The sequence below is a fragment of the Syngnathus acus genome, chromosome 14, assembly GCF_901709675.1.
Source record: "Syngnathus acus chromosome 14, fSynAcu1.2, whole genome shotgun sequence".
Lineage (NCBI taxonomy): Eukaryota > Metazoa > Chordata > Actinopteri > Syngnathiformes > Syngnathidae > Syngnathus > Syngnathus acus.
The window spans coordinates 3,557,254-3,578,143 of NC_051099.1; the positions used below are offsets into that span (position 1 = coordinate 3,557,254).

The window sequence follows — 20,890 nt, forward strand, 5'->3', positions numbered from 1 at the left end:
TTTGCTTTTGGTTCTGAGCTGGCCCATCCGCCCTTTTTAATAGTGGATATTATGATATACATGTAATGCTTTGGTTGCCATGGCAATGACAAGCCTCCTTCAAGGCGATGACAGAAGCGTTTTTCATTTCCACGAGCTTGTTTGGAGAAGCAAAGCACTGTATGCTATTTTTGGCCCGATTCTGACGTGACCGGAATCTAAACTGTTTGAGTGAAACATGGAAAAATTTGACTTTTATTGGATCTCATCTTGGCAAATAGAAGTCACGGATAGTATTGCTTCTTTACGGTAACTTCCAGGGGGTTTACGGATCCTTTCCCAACTTGTTGGAGGGAGGTTGGATGACATCACTTTACAAACACAATACTGTCGGGTTTTATTTATACATCCTTTCGGTTGGGGATTTCTGTAGGTTGATATTCTCACCATGTCAGCCAAAATGTCGAAATTTATTGCCTTCCCTTATTTGACCTTGTAATTTGTCCACGTGGAATCATGTTAGCATGCTGCACAATCCATTCCGCGCCACCAGGGGGCACTATAACCCCAAATGGTGAGATTGAGATTTTTTAAATTCTGCCCCCGCAGCCAGTTTTAAATTTGGTAGGCATGTCCATCATGAGTAGAGCCACAAAAAGTCTCAGGAACACTTTTTGCCATTTCCGGGATTCTGTCGAGACAAACTTTTTTGGGGAGATTTTGTCTCATTGCAAACAAATTTGAAGCTGAATGGAATCATTTTTTACTGTAGACGTCCTCTCTTCTCTCATATGTATACATATTGAGCTCAGATGTGTTTTAGCGTTGCCACGACAGCATTTGTTGAAATGGCAACACAAAGTGCTGCATGTCAGTTCCCGTTTGAGCGGTAACATGATTGTGTGCAAAGGCCGCAAACGACAAACCTACTCGTCCATCATCCCCATTCTTGTCCGCTGAGCTCGCGGCGCACGCTAGCACATGCTAGCGCACGCGAGCGTTCCCTTTTGATGACGTGGCAAACAGACTTTCCTCGTTAGTGTCGCCGGCTTTGGTCGCTCACTTTGCCATTTTGTGTTCAGCTTTTGGGTTTTCGAAAAAGTGGTCATGTGACGAGAAGAAAGCTGTATTCTATTGAGAGAAAAACATGTGCAAATTAAAAAAAATTGGCGGTTTGTTGGCGCCAAGTGCCTTCGAGCTGTCTTTGGGGGACCCCTGGCGAGTGTTTATTTGCTCTGATTGCGAGAGAAATTGAAATAAACACAAGCTTGGTAGCACTTCAAAAACCTCATCAGAGTCTAAACGCTTCAAGGCTGCCGTGTTTTGCGTCTCCTTTTGCGCCATGTTTAAGGACGGGCCGCATATGCATCGACGTTTAGGAATCCTCTCGAGCTGGTTCGAATTTTGGTACGAATGTCGTATGAACATCGGTAGGCCGAGACAAATGTTTCAAGAACGTGGTTGTCTGATTGCTAACAAGTTTTAGAGGAGCGGAGCTAAATGGTGACAAATAGGAATTGCGTGTGACCCGAGTATGACGTTTAAGATTGATGACCCGCCATAATAGACAAAAGCAATAACTCAGGGCCTCCTGCTACTAAGACCATTTTCCTTTTTTTTTCTTTTTGTGGGACTCCTACTGCACATAAATTTTAACCAGGACAACTTTGGCGAGTTGTGGAAACACCCTGAAAATAGTGCCTTCCTTTTTTTTGCTAGCAGCAAACCAATGACAGGATGTGTGCACTTTGGAATTCGTCCATCCTCTCAGGAATGAAGAGAGATTGGCGAGATGACAGGATGGATGATGACACTTTTGAGCTCAAGAGGGAGGGATGGCTGCCGCTCATTTTTTGTTTTTAAACGCGTGTTTATCAAATGTCCCAGAACGGACGCCTGCCAACTAAATGGCCGAGCTTCAGTGTTGCTTTTGGATTCCATTTTGGATCATCGCTTCCTTCTCCACTTCCTTTCCATTTCCAATCTCTTTCTACTGATGTAAAAGCTTCTTTCTCGCCGTTACTGTTATTGTGGCTCAACATGGCTCCGCCTTTACAATTACATTTCCCCTGCGAGGAGGATCCACGACGTCTTATCTAAATGGCATCATTTGTTTAATTTGGAGATTTGAATCAATCCTGCAAGCTCACCCGTGGTTCTTCAGTGAGTGAGGGAGTAGGAACAGGAAACGCACGAGAAAGGCTTTCTGTATTGGCTCATGGTTTACAGAGTAAGTCCACAATTGCAACCAGCAATCATTTTTCAATATCATGAATCATAAACAGGATATTAGAAATCAAAAGCGACAGCTATCAAAATTCATTTTCAAGCATGCAAACATCGAGATGGAAATCGGAATAAGCACATTGGAAGTCGGACACAGCGACAGCCAGAATGAATTTCAGCGAAATCGTCCGAAATGAAACTTTGTAAACAACGTTGAAAATATAAAAGCAACATTCCCAACAAAGACACACAGCACTTGTCAAGACACTTAAAGAGCGTTGAAATCTTACCTAACGGTTGACCTTCTGCAAGCTCGGTCATGTATGTGGACTTTTAACTTTCTAAAGAAAGAGGCCCGTGTGAGTGTATTATAACGGAACCGCACCCTAAACTCTTGGGCCCTCATAAAGAAACCTCTATCCCCACTCTGATGTTGACACAACTCTTTCAACAGAGTGCTGAGAGGCGCTCGCTATTGTTGAAATCATATGCATACCATACATTCAATCGCAGCTATTTTCCTTGCCATTTGTCAATTAAAAGCAACACTAGCAATGGAAACCCAATTTTTGTATCTTTCTTTTGGAAATAATTGATGGTGGAGAGGTGCAGTCAGTTCTTCTGAATCCAGCACAGTGCTCGTTTTGTGTGCTAGATTGTTTTCTTAAACGCTCAGTGAGCGTTTTTGACTAAGTGGCAAAGGACAGAAAGCTGCTTTTACACCTCTGGATTGGTATGAGGTGACGTTTCAGATTAAATGAAATTCTTTCATTTACTGTACATTCATTTTTCTCCACCGATTGCAATGTGGGCCGTGCAGAGGCTTTGCAGGCCTTCTGCGCCCCCTGCTGTACAGTTGTGGTACTAACGCTGGGATTGCACACTCACTGGCCAGTTTTAAACAGTGCACTGAGAATAGGCTATTTATGAGCTAGAATTTTTTACCCCTCAGCAAAAGACTGTTAATTTGCAATTTTTCAAACTATATATTTTCGTCAGCCGGCTAGCTCCGCCCACTTCCGCTCCAAAGCGGAAGTTGAGCTGTTGTTGTCACACTGGAAGAAGATGGCGGCCGCTCCTACTTTTTGTCAATGATGACTCCGATGCTCCCCTTCGCTTTCGTTGTCCTGCGTTGGAGCCGCTGTTGGCCCCTATGCAACCCTCAAGGCGAGTACCCCCTCCACGCCAAGCGTGTCATCGTGGGGCCGTCGTTTTCCACTGAAGAGAACTTGAATAAAAGCCCCCTCGGGTTTGTGCTCCTTCGGAGCGGCGGGCTAGCATGCTAACTTTAGCCGCGCAAGCCTTCAGCTGGTCGGGCATCCACGGAGGAGATCCACATCCACGCATGTCCCATGCCTTCAAATAGTCTCGCTCGGAGCTATCGACTAATTGTTCTGTTGTTATTAAGGTGCTTAAAGGGCATGCTTTAGTGACCGTTGCATGCTCAGTGATTTTCTTCCTAGTTAGTTATGAGGGACTAGTCCGGCTGGTCTTTCAGTTTGCGTAAATGTTCTAAAATGTGTATTGTTGCCACACAGGGAGTGAATCCTCGCTTTAGGAGGCAGCCAGGCGGGCAGCATCGTCTACTGTCACCTTGTAGCTGGCGGCTCACCACAATGGTAGACTCGTTATCATCTTAATCATAAGCCAAGATCATAATAAGCCTTACCTTGTTTTTGAAATGCAATGTCTGGAGTTCCACCGGGCTCGCTTCTTTATATATATTCACTGATTGATGTCTTTTTCCGACAGCAACAAGTTTTGGAATATGCATTAGATCGAGCTGAGGTGAGCAATGTATTTTTCTAGCCTTTCCCTGGCGAGCCCACATTCAATGCACCTCAATTTTAGACTGCCTCTTTTTCAAAGACAGCAAATTTTTTAACTACCTGTCATCATACAATTGCTTGGTTACATACTTGTTTGGAGTAAACCAATTTAACTGGACGCAACACTTACGATCATTTATTAAGGCTGTTAACGTTCAATTTACATACTTTTGCATGGCTGTGTTGTTCAGTACATTGTGGAAAGCGCTCGCCAGCGCCCCGCCAGGAAGCGTCTTTCATCCGGCGGCAGGAAGAGTTTGTACCAGAAGCTCCATGAGCTCTACATCGAAGAATGCGAAAAGGAGCCAGAGCTGAAGGTCGGCCCCGTCGCTCAATCGTGGCATGGTTGTGGCGGTTACCAACACTGGTTTGCGTGCGTGTGGCAGAATTTCAGGAGGAACGTGAAGCTGCTGGACAAGTTGCTGTCTCAGGAGTCTGTGTCGTGTCTGGTGGTCAACTTGTACGCCGGCAACGACGGCTACTCGCTCATGCTCAGGGGCAAGAATGGATCGGGTGAGGAGGGGGGGGGGCGGCTCGGACACTCCCCGGCCATTGCAGGTCCGATGTCCTGATATTGTTACGCCCGCATCGTGCAGATTCCGAAACGATCCGACTGCCGTATGAAGAAGGAGAGCTGCTGGAGTACCTGGATGCCGAGGAGCTGCCGCCCGTTCTTGTTGACCTGCTGGAGAAATCACAGGTGTGCGTGCGTCAGATGTGGGCGGGGCTCGGCGTGTGCCCATGCTGCTCCCAAATCGTTGCTTCCCGTTCCCCAGGTGAACGTCTTCCACTGCGGCTGTGTCCTGGTGGAGGTGCGCGACTATAGGCAGTGTGCCACCACCAAGATGCCCTCCTACCAGAGCAGGCACGTGCTGCTCAGGCCCACCATGCAGACTCTGGTTTGCGACGTTCACGCCGTGACCAGCGAGCACCACAAGTGGACGCAGGTGAGCCCTTTAGGCCCTTTTGGAATGACGAGCAGGAGCCGGGAGATGCTGTTATACTGGTTTCCATAGCAACCTCTCACCCTCAGGACGACAAGTTGCAGCTGGAGAGCCAGCTGATCTTGGCCACGGCCGAGCCTCTGTGCCTGGACCCCTCCATCTCCGTCACCTGCGCCGCCAACCGGCTGCTCTACAATAAGCAAAAAATGAACACTCGCGCCATGAAACGGTACGACGGCGGCGGCGGAAGCCGATACGCTTTCAAATGCTCATCCTTTGTTCTCTCTCCGGGCCAAAGGTGCTTCAAGAGACACTCTCGAGCGGCGCTGAACCGCCAGCAGGAGCTGTCGCAGCTGCCCATTCCGCACCAGCTGCGCCTCTACGACTACCTGCAGAAGAGGAAAGAGAGGAAAGCCGCGCCCGCCGTCGACCTGAAGATCTCCAAGATCGGAAATGTGAGCGCTCTCGCCGTATCTTCCGTCAGCCTCCGTTAGTCAAAGGGAGATGGTGGCACTTTGAATTTTTCTCACACTCTTTTGTTTTTGCGGACGCGCAGTGCGTGGACATGTGGAGACGGAACAGCTGCCAGCTGAGCGTTCCCAAAGAAATCGACGTAAGTGCCCGGCGGAGTCGCTCGCGTCTGTCAAAAGCGCCACCGTGTCTTTGCTCGCAGGTGGAAAAGTACGCCGTGGTGGAGAAGTCGCTGCAGTTGGAAGATTCTCAGCCCCCCACTGTGATCTGGCCCGCTGAGGTCAGTGCCGTTGACCCTCTCGTTTTAAGTAACAAAGGGCGGCGGGTGGGCTATCGCGGTAGATTTGGCGTCTGCCTCACAGTGAGAAGTTCTGGGCTCAAGTTTCATGCATGGTATGCCTTGTTCAAAATCCCTTTCCAGGAGCGGGTGGACGACTACACCTTTGAGTGCGAGGTGGGCGGTCAGGCCCAGAGGACCAAGGTGTCCATCGTCCAGTCGCCAGGTGACCCGCTGGTGTACGGCAAGATCTACTGCGCCAAAGACGGCGAGGACGGCGCCGACCTGAAGCTCACGCATCCGCCGTACGGCCTCCGGATTTTGACGCTGGTAAAATGTGACCAGATTGACAACCTGGCTTTTTTTTTTTGCTTCAGGTTCCTCATTGGCTCTAAAATGGACGCAGAGCGGTGAGTGGGCACATTTGAGAGCATTGGAGTAATTGTATTGAGAGAAAAGATCTCACTTTTATTAAATGACGATATTTGCCTGTTTTTCTGTGTGCTGTCAGGTTCCTCGCCCAGTACAAATGCGTGTACGAGCGTGACGTCAAGTGTCAGGTCAAGATGTCCCACAACTCAGGCAGCCTGGCTCCGGCCCCCCCCTCCCCCTGCAAGGATGAGGTGCCCTTCATCATCATCTAGCCTTCTTTATTCCCTTTTTGGTCATTTCAAGGCAACTCAAGCTACATTTTGTTAGGCAAAAACAAGAGCTCCATTTTTTCGATCATTTTCAAAATCACTTCATTTGTGGCAGGGCGACGGCTTTTCTCCGCTGATCCAAGCGTCCGTGTTGGGCAAAGGGCCGAAGCACCGGCCGCAGCCCATCAAACTGCCGCCGGGATCGGGCGGCGGCGGCTCCTCAGGTAAGCTCCGCCCCCCCGACAGGGACCCTCAGTGATTGCGGTTCCCGGACTCGACCGAAAGTATCCACTTCCATCTGGCTGCAGGAAATCCGTTCGGCTCCCAAAGCGCAAGTGGTCTTCACAAGTGTCCTACACCGCCGCCCACCGCCAAAGGCCAGCCTCTGAGCAGGAAGCACTCCATGGAGCTGGGGCAGGTGGGCCTGCTGTCCCCCGCCTCCCTTTCGCCCATGAGCGCCACGCAAAGTGAGTACCCAATAAAGACGCTTGCTCTTGTATGCTATTCTGCTGCGATGAGAAATTGCCAACATCCTAAAAACGATTCACAAAACATCTCAAATTGAGGCGGTTGCTTCTTTGCGGCAGGATCAGGCACCCCTACCAACACGCCGTGCTCGACGCCGCACCCCGCCGACTCGGCCGCCCCGCCGGAGGCGCCGGCGCAGCCCGCCCTGCTGGCGCCGTTCGCCCAGCAGCAGCTGGCCCTCAGCCAGCCGCTGCCCGTCATGAGTATCCCCATGCCCACGGCAGGCATCACCACCGGCACCGCCTCCTCGCCCGTCATGGCCAACCCGGCCGGCCTCAACTTCATCAACGTTGTCGGCTCTGTCTGGTAAGCGCCCGCTAAGCCCCGACCCGTAAACAAAAACGGAGCCGACCCGGGGGCGGTTTGAGGACGCTTTTGTGACGTTGCCGCAGCAACCCGCAGACGCTAATGAGCGGCTCAAACCCCATGCTCGGTCCCGGACTCAACCTGAGCAAGATCCTGCCGTCCGGAAGCCTCATGCCCTCCATGCAGCCCGCCGCGCAGACCGGTCAGTAGCGAGCATCAAGCCGCCGGCCGCCGTTCATTTCGCAAAAAGTTCCAGTGTGGATCACTTGATAAAAGAACGAGATTTTTCATCAATGTGCGGATTCTCTCCCAAATAGGAACGTTGCAGTTGTGTTTTTCTCTTGCAGGGAGTCACTTTGGCCTGAATAGTAGCGCTGGGCTGCGACCGCTCAACGTGCTGCAGGTAACTGAGCGTTTGTCATCTTTCTGGTTCGGGCGTCCGCTCGCTCCATCACGCCAACGCGTTTTGTTTGTTGCCGCGCCAAGATCCCGAGCGGTCCGCTCATCTTCAACCCCGTGCAGCAGCAGCAGCAGCTGTCGCAGTTCTCCCCGCAGAGCCAGTCGGCCACTTCCAGCCCTCAGCAGCAGGGGGAGCCGGTGAGTCGCCGCAGCAGGCGCTCCAGGTGGTCAATTCGAACCGGTTATTCATTTGTGCTCTCTGGCAGGGCGATCAGGGCGCAGACGCGAGTTTGGCCAACCAGCAAACGGCCGTCATCAACTTGGGCGTGAGCGGCTTCATGTCTCCGCAGGCGGCAGGTACCCCCCCCCCCCACTAATTCCACACTGAACACATTTCCCTCCTCCGTCTTCTTAGTGTCGCTAGTGTGCTAACGTGTTGTAGTTGACTCTGTAGACAAATCATGGCAGTTGTATTCAACTTCCCTTTCTTCTCTGTTGCGTTACTCTGTTTTATTGACCCCCTTCCGCCCCAACCCCTTCTCAACCTTTTTTTTTTTTTTTTTTTTTAACTTTCCCTCCTTCCATTGCACCTCCTCATGCAATGTTTCTCTTTTTTTTATCCTTTCACCCTTTTTGTTTTCCCTCCCGGGGGACCCTCCCCTCTCTTTGCAACCTCTCCCCACCATTAGTGCTGTCCCAGTTGGGCTGTGGGCTGGACGGGTCTGGGCCCCCACTGCCTTCTCCAAGGCTTCAGCAGCAGCACCAGCCTCAGATCCAAGTAACTGTGACATGGACATACACACACATGTGCACAAGGGCTGTTGAAGAAGTGAATGAATTTAAAAAGAAAAGAAAAAAAGTCCAATTGGATACGTCAGTCACACCATCTGTGTTGTATGTGGAGCATTGTGATTGGTCGCCGCCACGCCAAGCATGGTGCAACAGCGTTGTCCGACCGGCTGCATGAGTGCTGTGCTCGTCACGGTTACCTTGGACCATTGGTGTCTTTGCGCTTTGGGGAGGGGGGTCAGTGCTTTTCGGTGGCTTAGCTAAGCCACAAATTGCAACGTATGGCAAATGTTTGCTGATTTTCAATTTTGAACAAACTGTTGTGTTCCAACTTCTGGTCCCGTGCGGCATCTCTCATTTCATGCTTTGCTGGAGCTTCACTAACACGCCCGCTTGTGTGAAAAGCTGTTTGTTTATTTTTGTGTGTACTTTGATGCGCTTTGTCCTCGCTTGGGAGACAACTGTGTGCACGCTGAGAACAACTGTGTGTGACTATTAACACTTTCTGGAAAACATTGGTGGTGTTGGGGGGGGGGCAACAATCAATACCAGAGAAACAATTGTTTTACAACAGCAGTGGTTGTCTCTCGAGGACAAGTGCACGAGTACATATGGAATGAATGTGTTTTTCCGTACGCTTGTGACATCATCACCGCCGCGACGGCGACTACCTGCTCACTGACGTGTTTTTTTTTGTCTTTCCTGATGCAGTTGCAATTCTTGCAGCACCAAATGCAGCAGCAGCAAATGGCTATGGCGGCAGCGGCCCCCCAGGGAGCGGCGGGGGGCCCGCAGCATACCGCCAGCCAAGCAAGAAGTAGGAGGAAGAGGAGCACGCCGCAGCCCCTCCCCAAAGCGCGCCAGCCGGAAACGTTGCCACCCGCCACGCCGAGACGCGAATGATCCGCAAGGAAGAAACTTTGCTCGGACTCTTTTACAGCCACACGAGGAGGAGAAGGTCCTTGTAGCCCAGTACTTCCACTAAGACGAACAACAGCAAGGCCTCTCCTCCTTCCCGAGAGGATTCCTCATCGCACATCTTCCCACAGAACAAACTGATCCTGGGGGGCCGTCGTCTACCTCTCGAATCGCTTTTGTACCGCAGCGCTGGATTTGGAGCAGTGAGTGTTGACACATTTCTGGACACTTAAGAAATACTTTTTTAAGATGTCTTTGTCAGCAGTTTTATTGTTGTAAAAAAAAAACAGAGGAGTATATATTGACAGTGAAAATACAGCTTTTAGATATTAAAAACAAAATTTGTCTTATTTTTTATGTGATGCTTTTGATGACTTTGTCGATGAGTTTGTGGAGTTCTTTCTGCCGCGCTGTCGCTCGGCCGATCAACTCTCGGAGCTTCTCCCCAGACAAAGGCGTCCCACCTAAAAAAAAATATATATATCAGTCATGAAAAGACATTTCCCCCAGACGTCATCAAAAAAACGGAAGCCGCGGTCCTGACCCGGTTTGTGCATGGAGCACAGGCGTCCTTCCTCGTCCGTCACCACAGTGAGGCGAGAGGTGGCCAGTCGCTCCTCTTCAGCCGTGGGATCCGCCAAGACGGAGCTGCCAGACGAACAGCGCGCTTGACGACAATCGTGACGACGTTTCAACGCAAGGAAAAGCTTCGACTCACTCATCAAATGCGCAGAAGGAGGCGGCCACGGGATGCCTGGCGATCTTCAACCCAAGTCGCTTATCCAAGTCCACCTGAGGCACGCCAGTCTCGCCGTTGACGGAGACCTCGGGGAGCCCGGCTGCGTGGGCCAAGAACGACAAGATGAAGAGTCGACTGCGACACAATCCGGACGGAGGGACGTACTGTTCTTCAGGGCGGCCAGCAAGGCAAGTGAGCACGCGTCCAACAAGTTGCCGTCGTAGTCCAGACACATCAGGTCGCAGTACAACGACCAGCACAGCTACAACGACAACATCTCACATGCTGAATGCAACACCCACACACGACAATGTGATTCATGACTTTGCCCCCGTTTAGTCTCACCTTGGCTCGTTCGATGCACAAATCTTCTGTCTGTAACACTTCTGAGCTGCAATGACAAAAAGATCGTAAGAAAAGCGAAATTAAAAAAAAAAATTTTTGGGCGTATCCTGTGCACCTCTCGATGATGTCGGCCATGAACTGACTGGCGGCCTGGGCCTGCTCCCCCGGTGGTCCGGGTCGGAACTGTGAGGAGCACAGCGGCGGCAGGTCCACGTTGGGCACTGGAAATGTTAAGTCATCAAAAAAATATATTGTAAAAAATCCCACTATTTATTCATCACCCACAACTCACCTATGAAACCTTTCCCCGGCGCCTCCACTAACGGGTTTGCCAGCTTCTGCACAACAAGACCAAAAACCAAAATCACTACAATTGATCCATCCACATCAGGAGCTACTGATGCTTCTCCTTCAATCATTCACCGCTTTGACCCCACAGATGACGGTGGTGTTGCCCATCTTGACCAACGCTGAGCCATCTGCTGTGCTGATGGACCCTGAGGACAGTCACAAGGTGAACTCATGAAAAAGCATTTCAGTGATGGCTAATATTTGGCGTTCATTGCTGTAGAAGACTGCAACTAACCAATGTTGATCGACGTGGTTCGGAATTCTGACAGTTCACGTCCATCCGGTCGACAGTTTTCCTTCTGGCAACATAAAAACGTGAAAGATGGTGTTATTACGTGGTGTATTATTACATCAAAAGCTTGGTTACCCACCAGAAAGCTGCGGTGGTACTCCAGGGGCTCAGCCATCCTGAACACAACCAAAACAAACGCGAAACCAGTTAGCAGATTTGAACCAATTTGCCATGTTATCGTCGTGGTCAAGTACAAATAAGCACACGATTTCGCGAAGATGAAATCTGGATGTAAGTCGCATTTTGTACTTGGTGAGCTGCTATCCAAGTACGTACAAATTTGCTGTAAAATGCAACAGAATTGTTCATTTGTGAGCCGTCGTTCTTACTTAAATCCAGCCGCCATGATGTTTTGATTAACCACGTGGTTACCGAGTTGAACTACGGAAGCCTGCAAGACATAACGAAAGGCGATACTCGGTCGCAATAATTTAAGTTTCATTTGGGTACAGCCATTGGTTTTGTTATACATACAAATAGGGGTGGTGCTTTAGAATATCCGACAAAAAAAGCAACATTATTGTTGTTGGTTTTACTTTAATTTTAAAAAGACGGGGAAAGCCAAGTGTTGATTAAGGCGGGCATGAAACAGCGCTTGTTATAAATCCTCCTGGCCTACAGGTGTCAGTGTTCGCCTAACTTCGCGTGTCCACTCGTCACAACCAACGTGTCAACCCGGAAACGACTACTTCCGTGTTGCATCTGTGTTCACTTGTGATTGGAAGCGAGAAGTAACTCTCGCACTTGAACCAATATGAGCTTGTTGTAGTCCGACTCTGTTGATTTGACGAACATTTCGGTGGTCAATGTCCTCGAAACTGCGCAAAAAACAAATAGTCACGCACGCGGGCGAAAGCTGACGAGCTCCGCGGCGAAGTTGCCGTGAGAAATAGTGAATCAGTCAGCATCCTTCAAGGCGTCGGACAAGTGTCACTTGTTCCAAAATGGACTGCATATTTGAAATACTTGAAGCTTTAGTGTTCTTGGCGATTGTGGCTGTAATTGTGGTAAGTATACCTGGCTCGATTGTTGGAAGTCAGAAAAACAAAATCACTGTTGGGTAACTTGAAAATGACTACGAGCTAGTTTACTGACAGAAATTCTATTGGGATATTTTGATTGTATACACTGTAGCCTTTAACTTGTTAGGATCCTAAATGATATGTTTTGCCTCCTCAGTTTGTGATGGTGGCGCACGTGACGGCAAGCGCGGCGAACCTGAAGCGGGACGAAAAGGAGAAACGCTTCGTCACCTCGAGTGGCGTTGAGGAGCTTTTCCCCAGTCTACACGACCCACCTTCCGTGGAACTCTCCGTGATTGTGCCCTCCTACAATGAGGAACTGCGGCGTAAGGAGATCAACCAGCTGTAGACCACAGCTTACATTCACACGCAGACTAGCCGACTCAAGTTGCATGTCGTTTAAAGTTTATTCGGCTATGTGATGGTGTGTTGTTTCAGTCCCTGTAATGCTGGATGAAGCCATGGACTATTTGGAAAACAGGCTGGTCAGTGAGACGCTTCAAAGATAAATAATAATTTGATGCGGCTGCATGCGCTAGCGCCAACAGCTTTGAACTGATTTTGGTCTCCTCACGCACAGAAACGACAAGCTTCCTTCACCTACGAGGTCATTGTGGTGGATGACGGCAGCAAAGACAAAACCACACAAGTGAGAACCTCAATTATTGTCCACAGCTTTGATTCATTTAATGACATTCATACAATAATAAATCTGCCACATTTTATATTTGCAACACTGCGTGTATTTTTGGTTAAAGTTGTCTCGGCAACTCAACATGTTCCTTTCAATTTTGGGTGCTTTAGCCGCGTTGATGACGTCCTAAAATAGAATGCCCTGTTCACTTATTTGTTCAACCACCAGGTGGCGTTGCAGTACACCAAGAAGTACAGCGCAGCGAAAGTGCGGGTTCTGACGCTGGTGAAGAACCGGGGAAAAGGCGGCGCAGTGCGCTTGGTGAGAGCCAATAATAATAATACATAAGGCGCCTTTCAAGGTACTCCATGTCGCCGTACAGACATAAAATAGCATACACAATTTAAAAAGAAAAAAACGAGTGTAAAAGCAAAGAAACATCTGCAGCAGAGTGATGAGTTCAGACATATGTCTGGCATGCTTGTTTATGTTGTCATAAAGGGAACGCTGAGCTCCAGGGGCCGCCTAATTCTTATGGCAGACGCCGACGGCGCCACAAAGTTCGCCGACATCGAAAAAGTGGAAGCAGCCCTAAAAGACCTCAGTTCCAAACAGGGCGACGTGGCCATCTCGTGCGGTTCCCGGGCTCATCTGCAGGAGGATGCCGTCGCCAAGGTAACCCAAAATGTCTTTTCCCTCACCGGCCCCGGCTCTCCTTTTGAACAGTTTTTGTGTTCCGACATCAGCGCTCCTTTTTCCGCAACTTCCTGATGTGCGGCTTCCACTTCCTGGTGTGGTTCTTGTGCGTGCGCGGCGTGCGTGACACGCAGTGCGGCTTCAAGCTTTTCACGCGCGAGGCGGCGCTGCTCACCTTCCCCTCGCTCCACGTGGAACGCTGGTGAGGACGCCGCCGTGATCGGCGCTTGAAACATAAGGAAGCGTAAACAATGACTGACCTCAAATTGGGGCGTGTTCTTTGCAGGGCTTTTGACGTGGAGCTTTTATACATAGCTCAATGCTTGAACATCCCCATCGCCGAGGTGGCCGTCAACTGGACTGAAATAGGAGGTAAGGTCACAAATCGTTTTGCTCTTAGCTTTGTCTTCTGCACGAAAGGGGCTCGAGGCCAGACTTGATCGTGCGTGTCCTCAGGCTCCAAGCTGGTTCCGTTCTGGAGCTGGCTCCAGATGGGCCGAGACTTGATCTTCATCCGCCTGCGCTACCTGACGGGCGCCTGGAAACTGCACCCGGCCGTCAAGAGCCACTAGCCAATCCGTTGAGGGACCACCGCCACTTCCTCCCCAAGCAGAGACAGAAGGCGGGTCCATTTTTCTTTTTTTTTATACAAAACATTTGTAAGAAAGGAGCTGCCTGTGCTTACCTTATGACAAACTGTGGTGCTGCGGAGAACGTTCCGGTACATGGACCTTAGGCCGGATAGCAACAGAACGCTCAAAGAGCTTTCCAATTGCGCGAGCCGCCATTTATGGTGCCAATTTGTTTTTTGGCCAGACACCATGGCTTATTCTTGTCTTATGTGGAATGGGTAAACAAATATTTATGATTGATTGAGTGGAAATAATTGTAAAAAAAAAATAAAAACATGATTTAATATTGTTTGTTCATATGTTAATCAGCTCACATTTCAGCCACCTATCTTTTCAGGATAGTCGCGCATGTAAATGGGTTAATTCATGTCACACTACTTAAACACCGCTAGGTGGCAGCAAAGCCGCTTATCGCTTCCAAGGAGGCTCCATTAGTTTATTTGATGTGCATTAGACAGCACAGTGGTTAGAAGCCTCACTTGAGAGTGTTATTTTAACGGCATGGCGTGTGTGAGGGATGCCAGTGGGGGAAAAGTGCATTTGGAAATTTATGAACGTCACAATAAAGATCAGATGAAAAGAAGTCTTCAACGACCACACCTTCTGTCAGTGAGTGATATTCGTCCTCAGCCAATAAGATGCCAGAGCGCCCACACACACACACACACACGCATCACAAGCCTGAGTGCCTCAAGTTAAAAGTGATGCGCGCAGTTATCGTCTTGACAGTGCCGGGAAGTCAGCCGGCTTGCACGCACATCACGCGACTGCACGCTTGGACAACAATTGTGTCGTTTTTGTGTCTTGCTGACATGTTGTGCGCGCTCCTCATCCTCTGCCTCTCAGCAGCACGCCTTGAGATTTACGCACACCCGCTGCGCTCCGAGTTCTCAGAGGATGCCATCCTGGTGGCCAACAACCGCATCCACGTGCCGCTGGGCCGAAGCGTGTTCGTGGACCCGGTCAACGACCTGGTGGTACAGACACAGCCGGGTGACCGCTGCAGCGTGATGGTTCTGGAGGATGACCACCTGGCCCAGCGTCCTGGTCGCCTCTCGCCTGGGAAGTTCCCATGCGACTTCGGCCCCAGGGATGTCATGTACACCCACTACGGGTCCAAGAGTGTGGCGCTAGACCGGGTGCGGCTGCAACTGCGCTATGATGAGCACGCCGAGACTCTCGTCATTCCCTTCGTGATAGAGGTGGAGGTGGTCTTTACGCAGATGGAGCTGCTCACTACAAACATGCCGCTCAGCGTAACCCACCTGAGGGGCACCAGTGAAGCCATAGACCGCGAGATCTTGGATTTCACTTACGACCGGGAGGTTTACAAGTGCGGGGTGACGTTGGCGGGCGAGAGCAATCTGCCTCGCTATGGGCGACTCCGAGACGGCGGGAAACTGACCCGGACGATGGACTGCGACGAGTTAACACGGGCCGACATCCGCTACGAGCACACGTTCCAAGGGGCGTCGCCACCAAACCAGGACCACGTCCCCATGGTACTAGAGCTCCGGGATGGAGAAGGCAATTTGGTGAAACGGGAGCATTTCCACCTGACTATTCGAATTATTGGGGGCCAGGAGAACACCCCACCTAAGCCCAGCTTGGTGGCCATGATGACGATGGAGGTGAGTCAGTTCGCCATGACGGCGCTGATGCCCGAAGCGCTCGCTGCGGACGATGCCGAGTCAGACCCGAGGGAGTTGGTGTTCAACGTCACCTTGCCGCTGTCTTTAGAGGAGGGCTACATCGTCAGCACCGATGACCAGAACCTGCCCATCTCCTCCTTTTACCAGCAGGACCTGCAGGACCTCAAGATCGCCTACAAGCCGCCCTCATTGGATGCCGAGAGAATCTTCCAGTTAGAGTTTGAAGTCCTGGACCCGGAGGGGGCTGCGTCGGACCCTTTTGCATTCATCATCGTAGTAAAACCCATGAACTCGCTGGCGCCGGTGGTGACCCACAACGCCGGTCAGCTGCTGTACGAGGGCCAGTCGCGCCCCCTGGTGACAGGTCACAACCTGGAGATCGGCGACGAGGACAACTTGGAGGCGGTGAGCATCACGGTAGTAGACGGATTGCACCATGGCGTCCTGCTGGTGCCGGGGGCCCGCGGGGACAGATTCTCAGCCGCCGACCTGGCCGCCGGCGCCGTGGTGTACCAGCATGACGGCAGTGACACGTACAGTGACAACGTGGTCTTTAAGATGACGGATGGCGAGCACCACGTGGAGTTCCTCTTCCCCATCACCGTGGTGCCCATCGACGATGAGCCACCCGTCGTGAATGTCAACACCGGCCTGGTCCTATTCGAGCACCAGATGATGTCCGTGTCGCCCCTCGCGCTCAGTGCCGCTGACATCGACTCCGAGGACTCCACCGTTAAATTTACCGTGGTCCCTCCGTTTTCCACCGTCGGCACTGTTCTATTGAGGCAGTCCGACGCGCCGGAGGATCCCTCCTCGTGGAAATTCAACTCAGCAGACGAGGTCTATGAGAAGGAGGTTCGGGAGTGGCTCCAGAAGGATATTACAGATGGGAAGCTGTTCTACAAACACGTGGGGCCTCACAATATGGACCAGTTTGTCTTTACGGTGCAGGACGACAACGACCCTCCGAATGAATCGGGCCGAGCGACGTTTGTCATCCGGGCGGTGCCCGTCGACAATACCCATTGGGACTCTGAAGACCGCATAGCCAGCGATGACCGTGGACAGGTTCAGTCAAGGTGAGCTCACCGCTACATTAGGCAAGGTTGGATGTACGAGTCACTCCCTAAGTGACTTTTTTGTTCTTACATCTGGTTGAGGTTTCTTTTGACCATTTCATTCTTCAAACCAATTCTTTTCCTGTTCACTCAATGTTGCTCAAGATGACTGCTGATAAAAAAAAAAATAAAAAAAAATCTTCAGAGGCACGGTTACACTTTGATTTATTTATATATCCTTTTGTTCTTTTTTTGGATTTGGATGTGTCTGTCATCAGAAGCAATCAAACAGGAGCCATAAAAGGAGAGAATCTGCTTTAAAATAAAACAAATAATTATATTTAAAAAAAATGTTTTTATTAAATTATTAGAAATATTTATTTTCAAAATATGTCATGTATTTTTTCTAGGAAATAAAAAAAAGTAAAACAAGTAACTTTAATACAAGTAATATTTAAAAAAAAAAATAAAAAAAAGAAAAAAAAAATAGGGATGCTGCTGGCGGCGGCGTCTCGTCACCGAAGTCATCGGGGTGAAAGCGACAACGTGCTACTGCTTATTCACCCGCGAGACTTTTCAATATTTCACCGGGTGACGTCTTGCAGTCTCCGAGCAGCGAAGAACGCCAAAAGTATTGGGACACTCACGGCCTTGACAGGAAGTGGACCATAATTTGGTCTCCAACTAAAACATTATTGTTGCCTTTCGGTCTGAACATGCAACAAACGGAATGAAGATTCCTGTAAGTTTGCCACATTTGCAATAAAAGCTCATCTTGCAATTCTCATTCCGGTCCAAAACAGCCTTGTAGGTGTCCCGATACTTTTGTCTACATTGTGCACTATTTTCACTTTTGTTTTTGCTCTAGCCGATCTCGACGACCTGAACGTGTGCTTCGAGGACGCTACCTCCATCAAAGGCTTCAGCATGGAAACCAAGACCACTATGAATCCTCCAAAAGGTGCACAGATTTTTTTTCTCCATTTGTCTGCTTTTGCAAATTTGCTCGTCGGAAATGTTGGGAAGCGCGTGCATGCCACCGTTTGCTTTTGACCCGTTCCTCCCCCCCCCAAGGGCCAGCCTCGTCTCGCTCATTAGCCCAAACGCCGCCGGAGTCCGCCGCTAGCAAACGAATCTTTGATACATGTGTTCCAAAAAAGTTGCCCGACGATGATAATTAAGCAAGTTCAAATCTAGCACATCATTTGACCTGCTCTCGCGCTTCCCAATCCTAAGGCTTCATCTTTCCATCCCGTCGTCGCACACCGAACATCAGCAGCAGGAATTCATCTTTTATTTTATTTGAGAAGCACCTTTCATTTATATTTCATCACAAAAAGCGGTGACAAATTGAAACCTCATTTGCATCCCCCCTGCGTTCCCCTTTACGTATTCGGCAGTCTCTTGATAAAAACAAAAAACATAAATCTGCTGCGGCGCTTTTATGGCACGCGGCGGGGAATTTGGAAGCGTGTTAAGAATTGAACAGCAGAAATGTCAGCCTGCAGCATCACACTTGAACGCCTTTGGGGGTTGGCGTTCACACGTATACGCGCGCGCGCGGGTTCGCGCACCTGCGGGAACGTTTCCGTCCCCTTGAGTCGCGCTCGAGGTGCTAACAAAACCTGAGCTTCCTTATAAACGCCTCAGTAAGTAGCTTGGGGGTGCTAGTGGGTTCACGCTTATTTTTAGTTTCCTTTAGGGTGCGCTCACCCCCCCCCCCCCCCCCCCCCAGCAATTAAGGCACCCCCCCTCCTTCGGAAAAACAGCCAATGCGCGCAAAAACGTGTCGCTGAGGTTTTAGTTTCCTTGCTAATTAAGGACTTCAGTGTAGACGCTAATATTCACAAAATGCGCATCAATTCGTACGGGACATGTAGTCCGTACAATAAATTGAAATATTCAAAGTCTTCAAATACGCTATATGTTGTCATAAAAATGTTTTGTTCAATACAAAGGCTTTTCGAAAACGCATCCAGGAAAAAATGCATTTGCATGCATTTTTGTGAACAAGGGAGGGGGAAAAAAAACAAGAGTGAAGAGATTAATTTTTGAAGCTCTAACATGATCAATTATGGATGTGTGCGTGCGTGTGTCAGCTACAAGCTTCCATTATGTAGAACAAACTTACGCTTGACCTGTCTGAAGGGTTGCATTGTGGGTAAAGAGAGAAAACCAAAAAAAAAAAAGCCAACGCAGACTTGAAATGTTGTCACAAGGTGAAAAGTTCAAGTGTGGCGGCGAGAAAGTACAAGCGAGTACACAAACACAACACACTTAAACACACACACAAACACTCAGTTTAATTTTTGACGTTGTCCCGGGTCAGGCGGCAACAAGCTGACGGGCCAGTGATTCGGCGTGGGCCGGATCTTGCTGGAGAAGGACTTCTACGTGGTGGACCAAGGCCACGGCGAGGACGACGCCTCGGTGGAGGCGCCGCTGAGGTGGAGAAGCTCCTTTCGTAGGTCCGTAAAACCGACAAAAAAAATCTCATTTGTAGGCTCGCCGCCGTCTTTTGGAAGCCGGCTGACGGCCGTTTCGCCGTTTTAATTTGACTACTTCTTCTGTTCCTTCCAGGTATCGGTACTTCTATCAGGACTTCTGGGGCAAGATATGGCTGATCCAAAGTGTTTCCCAACTCAGCCAAAAACTTTTGTCTCTGTAGTTTTACACATTGAAGCACATCAGGCAGTAAGAAAGAGCCAAGGATCGTTTGACACTTGGAGATGCTTATTAATTGAAAACAACACGCCGTCAAAGTCACTACGTTTCGGGCCGAGGCGAAGATGTCGCTGCCCCCCCGGACATACTTTTGCCTCCAAAGCGGGAGCCTGGCTCGGAGTTTTCGCCACGATCTTCACAGGCCAGCAAGTAATGAAGTCAGGGGGGAGACCAAGTCGGATGATGAGAGCAACCGCGTGTCAATGCGATGCAACATCAGCTCGCTTCATGGCTCCAAAAAAAAAAAACCCTCCAAAACATTCCAGTCAAGAGAGAAAGAAAAGATGAAGCACGCCAGGCTTGCTGTTAAGTTGAAAACGTTTGAACCCTGTATCAAAAATGCTCCAAGCGCAGATGAAAAGAAAGAAAGAAAAAAAAGCTAACGATGAGCGATAACATGGAGGCTGAGGGAGACAACATAATAGCGGCTGGTCAATTGAAAGAACATCAGGTCGGGGGCGGGGGTTCGTAGCCAAGAGCCATGACCGTGTCTAACCCTGAATGCCAATTAAGGTTGTTGTTTTTTCCCCAGCAATTAAAGCTGTCATTTTTGAAAGAGCGAAGGGTATTTTTTCAAGATGAAAAATCGTACAAGATGAAAGATTGGATTAACTAAAAGCTCTCTTCCGACGGTGGTGACATTGTGAGCGAACGTGCCTCCCCTCATGAAAAATTGAAAGTGACAGTGCTCTTTTCCTCACCGAGGTGAACTTGACCCACTTGGCTAAAAAGCAGCGCCACTGTTGTTGCACGGGCGCGTGCATCCAGCAGTCAAGCCCGGAATAATTGTAGCAATAATTTCTGGCTTGACTGTACAATATATAACTTAAACTGTTAGCGTTCCTAATTATTTGTCTGATTACGGAGAGGATTCATTTGCATATGTGTATATTCTGTCACTCCCATTCAGACAAATCCGAGCTGTGATTTGATGACGTCATAGCCACGCACGCTCCCCATGCACAAGAAAGTCACAATCAAACGTGAGATTCACTTTACGGTTTTGTATGATTTTTTAAAGGTATTCAACGGAGTAAACAATCATTAAATAATATTTGAAAGCTTCAAATGTGTTTTTTTAACGCGACTTTTGCCTGTTATTTGGCCACACCCACCCGGCTTTTGATTGGCCGAGAAGACGGATGACGCCCCGGCATCGTTTGCAGTCTCTTCCGGCTTCCGGGGCTTCCGGTGCTGGTTGTGTACCTGCGTGAACCTGGCCCCCCACCCCACGCAAAATTTAAACAAAATAGTCGGTTTCGTTTGTGCAGCAAAAATTTTCGTTTGTGCTGCTATGGTTTTTTAGTTATGAACAAACGAAAATTTTTGCTGCACAAACCAGCACAAACGAACGGTACCATTTTGGGTCCATTTTGAGCAGATGGGGGGCTGGGTGAACTCTGGATGACCTATAAAATAATCGTTCATAACTAAAAAA

At 49.5% G+C, this 20,890-nt stretch overlaps 4 protein-coding genes across 7 annotated transcripts; 3 read left to right on the forward strand and 1 right to left on the reverse strand.

Annotated features, from left to right (window-relative positions):
• The first annotated feature begins 3,257 nt into the window (after positions 1-3,257).
• On the forward strand, positions 3,258-9,648 carry supt20 (SPT20 homolog, SAGA complex component). Of its 4 annotated transcripts, none has more exons than XM_037269824.1 (23): positions 3,258-3,372; positions 3,744-3,824; positions 3,958-3,993; positions 4,226-4,351; positions 4,421-4,547; positions 4,631-4,734; positions 4,811-4,981; positions 5,068-5,207; positions 5,277-5,433; positions 5,535-5,591; positions 5,652-5,729; positions 5,871-6,031; positions 6,104-6,136; positions 6,238-6,349; positions 6,483-6,591; positions 6,676-6,834; positions 6,955-7,201; positions 7,288-7,403; positions 7,549-7,604; positions 7,688-7,798; positions 7,867-7,957; positions 8,290-8,378; positions 9,101-9,648. In XM_037269824.1, exons 2-23 carry the CDS (start codon positions 3,822-3,824, stop codon positions 9,290-9,292), a joined length of 2,475 nt encoding a protein of 824 aa, XP_037125719.1. In that variant the 5' UTR covers positions 3,258-3,372; positions 3,744-3,821; the 3' UTR covers positions 9,293-9,648. The 4 variants fall into 4 exon arrangements, with proteins under 4 accessions (XP_037125719.1, XP_037125720.1, XP_037125721.1 ...); XM_037269825.1 differs by having other exon boundaries at positions 7,876-7,957; XM_037269826.1 differs by lacking the exon at positions 8,290-8,378.
• On the reverse strand, positions 9,548-11,402 carry exosc8 (exosome component 8). Its single transcript, XM_037269829.1, has 11 exons — positions 11,364-11,402; positions 11,114-11,150; positions 10,978-11,041; positions 10,815-10,888; positions 10,684-10,729; positions 10,507-10,612; positions 10,392-10,437; positions 10,212-10,308; positions 10,026-10,146; positions 9,852-9,955; positions 9,548-9,771 (listed from the first exon to the last, which is right to left on the reverse strand). Exons 1-11 carry the CDS (start codon positions 11,378-11,380, stop codon positions 9,662-9,664), a joined length of 822 nt encoding a protein of 273 aa, XP_037125724.1. The 5' UTR covers positions 11,381-11,402; the 3' UTR covers positions 9,548-9,661.
• Positions 11,403-11,709: 307 nt separating this feature from the next.
• alg5 (ALG5 dolichyl-phosphate beta-glucosyltransferase) lies at positions 11,710-14,302 on the forward strand. Its single transcript, XM_037270729.1, has 9 exons — positions 11,710-12,041; positions 12,214-12,382; positions 12,495-12,541; positions 12,637-12,705; positions 12,919-13,011; positions 13,192-13,365; positions 13,437-13,588; positions 13,673-13,758; positions 13,843-14,302. Exons 1-9 carry the CDS (start codon positions 11,979-11,981, stop codon positions 13,956-13,958), a joined length of 969 nt encoding a protein of 322 aa, XP_037126624.1. The 5' UTR covers positions 11,710-11,978; the 3' UTR covers positions 13,959-14,302.
• Positions 14,303-14,439: 137 nt separating this feature from the next.
• LOC119134185 (FRAS1-related extracellular matrix protein 2-like) lies at positions 14,440-19,889 on the forward strand. Its single transcript, XM_037270702.1, has 4 exons — positions 14,440-16,749; positions 17,597-17,689; positions 19,058-19,196; positions 19,309-19,889. Exons 1-3 carry the CDS (start codon positions 14,657-14,659, stop codon positions 19,194-19,196), a joined length of 2,325 nt encoding a protein of 774 aa, XP_037126597.1. The 5' UTR covers positions 14,440-14,656; the 3' UTR covers positions 19,309-19,889.
• The last annotated feature ends 1,001 nt before the right edge of the window (positions 19,890-20,890 follow it).

Excerpts from the sequence above, each read along its gene's own strand:
- LOC119134185 (XM_037270702.1), top strand. The coding sequence starts at position 14,657 with ATGCCAGAGCGCCCACACACACACACACACACGCATCACAAGCCTGAG. Across the intron at positions 16,750-17,596 it reads CGTGGACAGGTTCAGTCAAG|CCGATCTCGACGACCTGAAC; the intron begins GTGAGCTCACCG and ends TTTTTGCTCTAG. Across the intron at positions 17,690-19,057 it reads CACTATGAATCCTCCAAAAG|GCGGCAACAAGCTGACGGGC; the intron begins GTGCACAGATTT and ends GTCCCGGGTCAG.
- exosc8 (XM_037269829.1), bottom strand. Across the intron at positions 10,730-10,814 it reads TCATCTGTGGGGTCAAAGCG|AAGCTGGCAAACCCGTTAGT; the intron begins GTGAATGATTGA and ends CTTGTTGTGCAG. Across the intron at positions 10,147-10,211 it reads GCTGGCCGCCCTGAAGAACA|CCGGGCTCCCCGAGGTCTCC; the intron begins GTACGTCCCTCC and ends TGGCCCACGCAG.
- supt20 (XM_037269824.1), top strand. Across the intron at positions 5,730-5,870 it reads CTGTGATCTGGCCCGCTGAG|GAGCGGGTGGACGACTACAC; the intron begins GTCAGTGCCGTT and ends ATCCCTTTCCAG. Across the intron at positions 6,835-6,954 it reads GCCCATGAGCGCCACGCAAA|GATCAGGCACCCCTACCAAC; the intron begins GTGAGTACCCAA and ends TCTTTGCGGCAG.
- alg5 (XM_037270729.1), top strand. The coding sequence starts at position 11,979 with ATGGACTGCATATTTGAAATACTTGAAGCTTTAGTGTTCTTGGCGATT. Across the intron at positions 12,383-12,494 it reads CTACAATGAGGAACTGCGGC|TCCCTGTAATGCTGGATGAA; the intron begins GTAAGGAGATCA and ends GTGTTGTTTCAG. Across the intron at positions 13,759-13,842 it reads CAACTGGACTGAAATAGGAG|GCTCCAAGCTGGTTCCGTTC; the intron begins GTAAGGTCACAA and ends GCGTGTCCTCAG.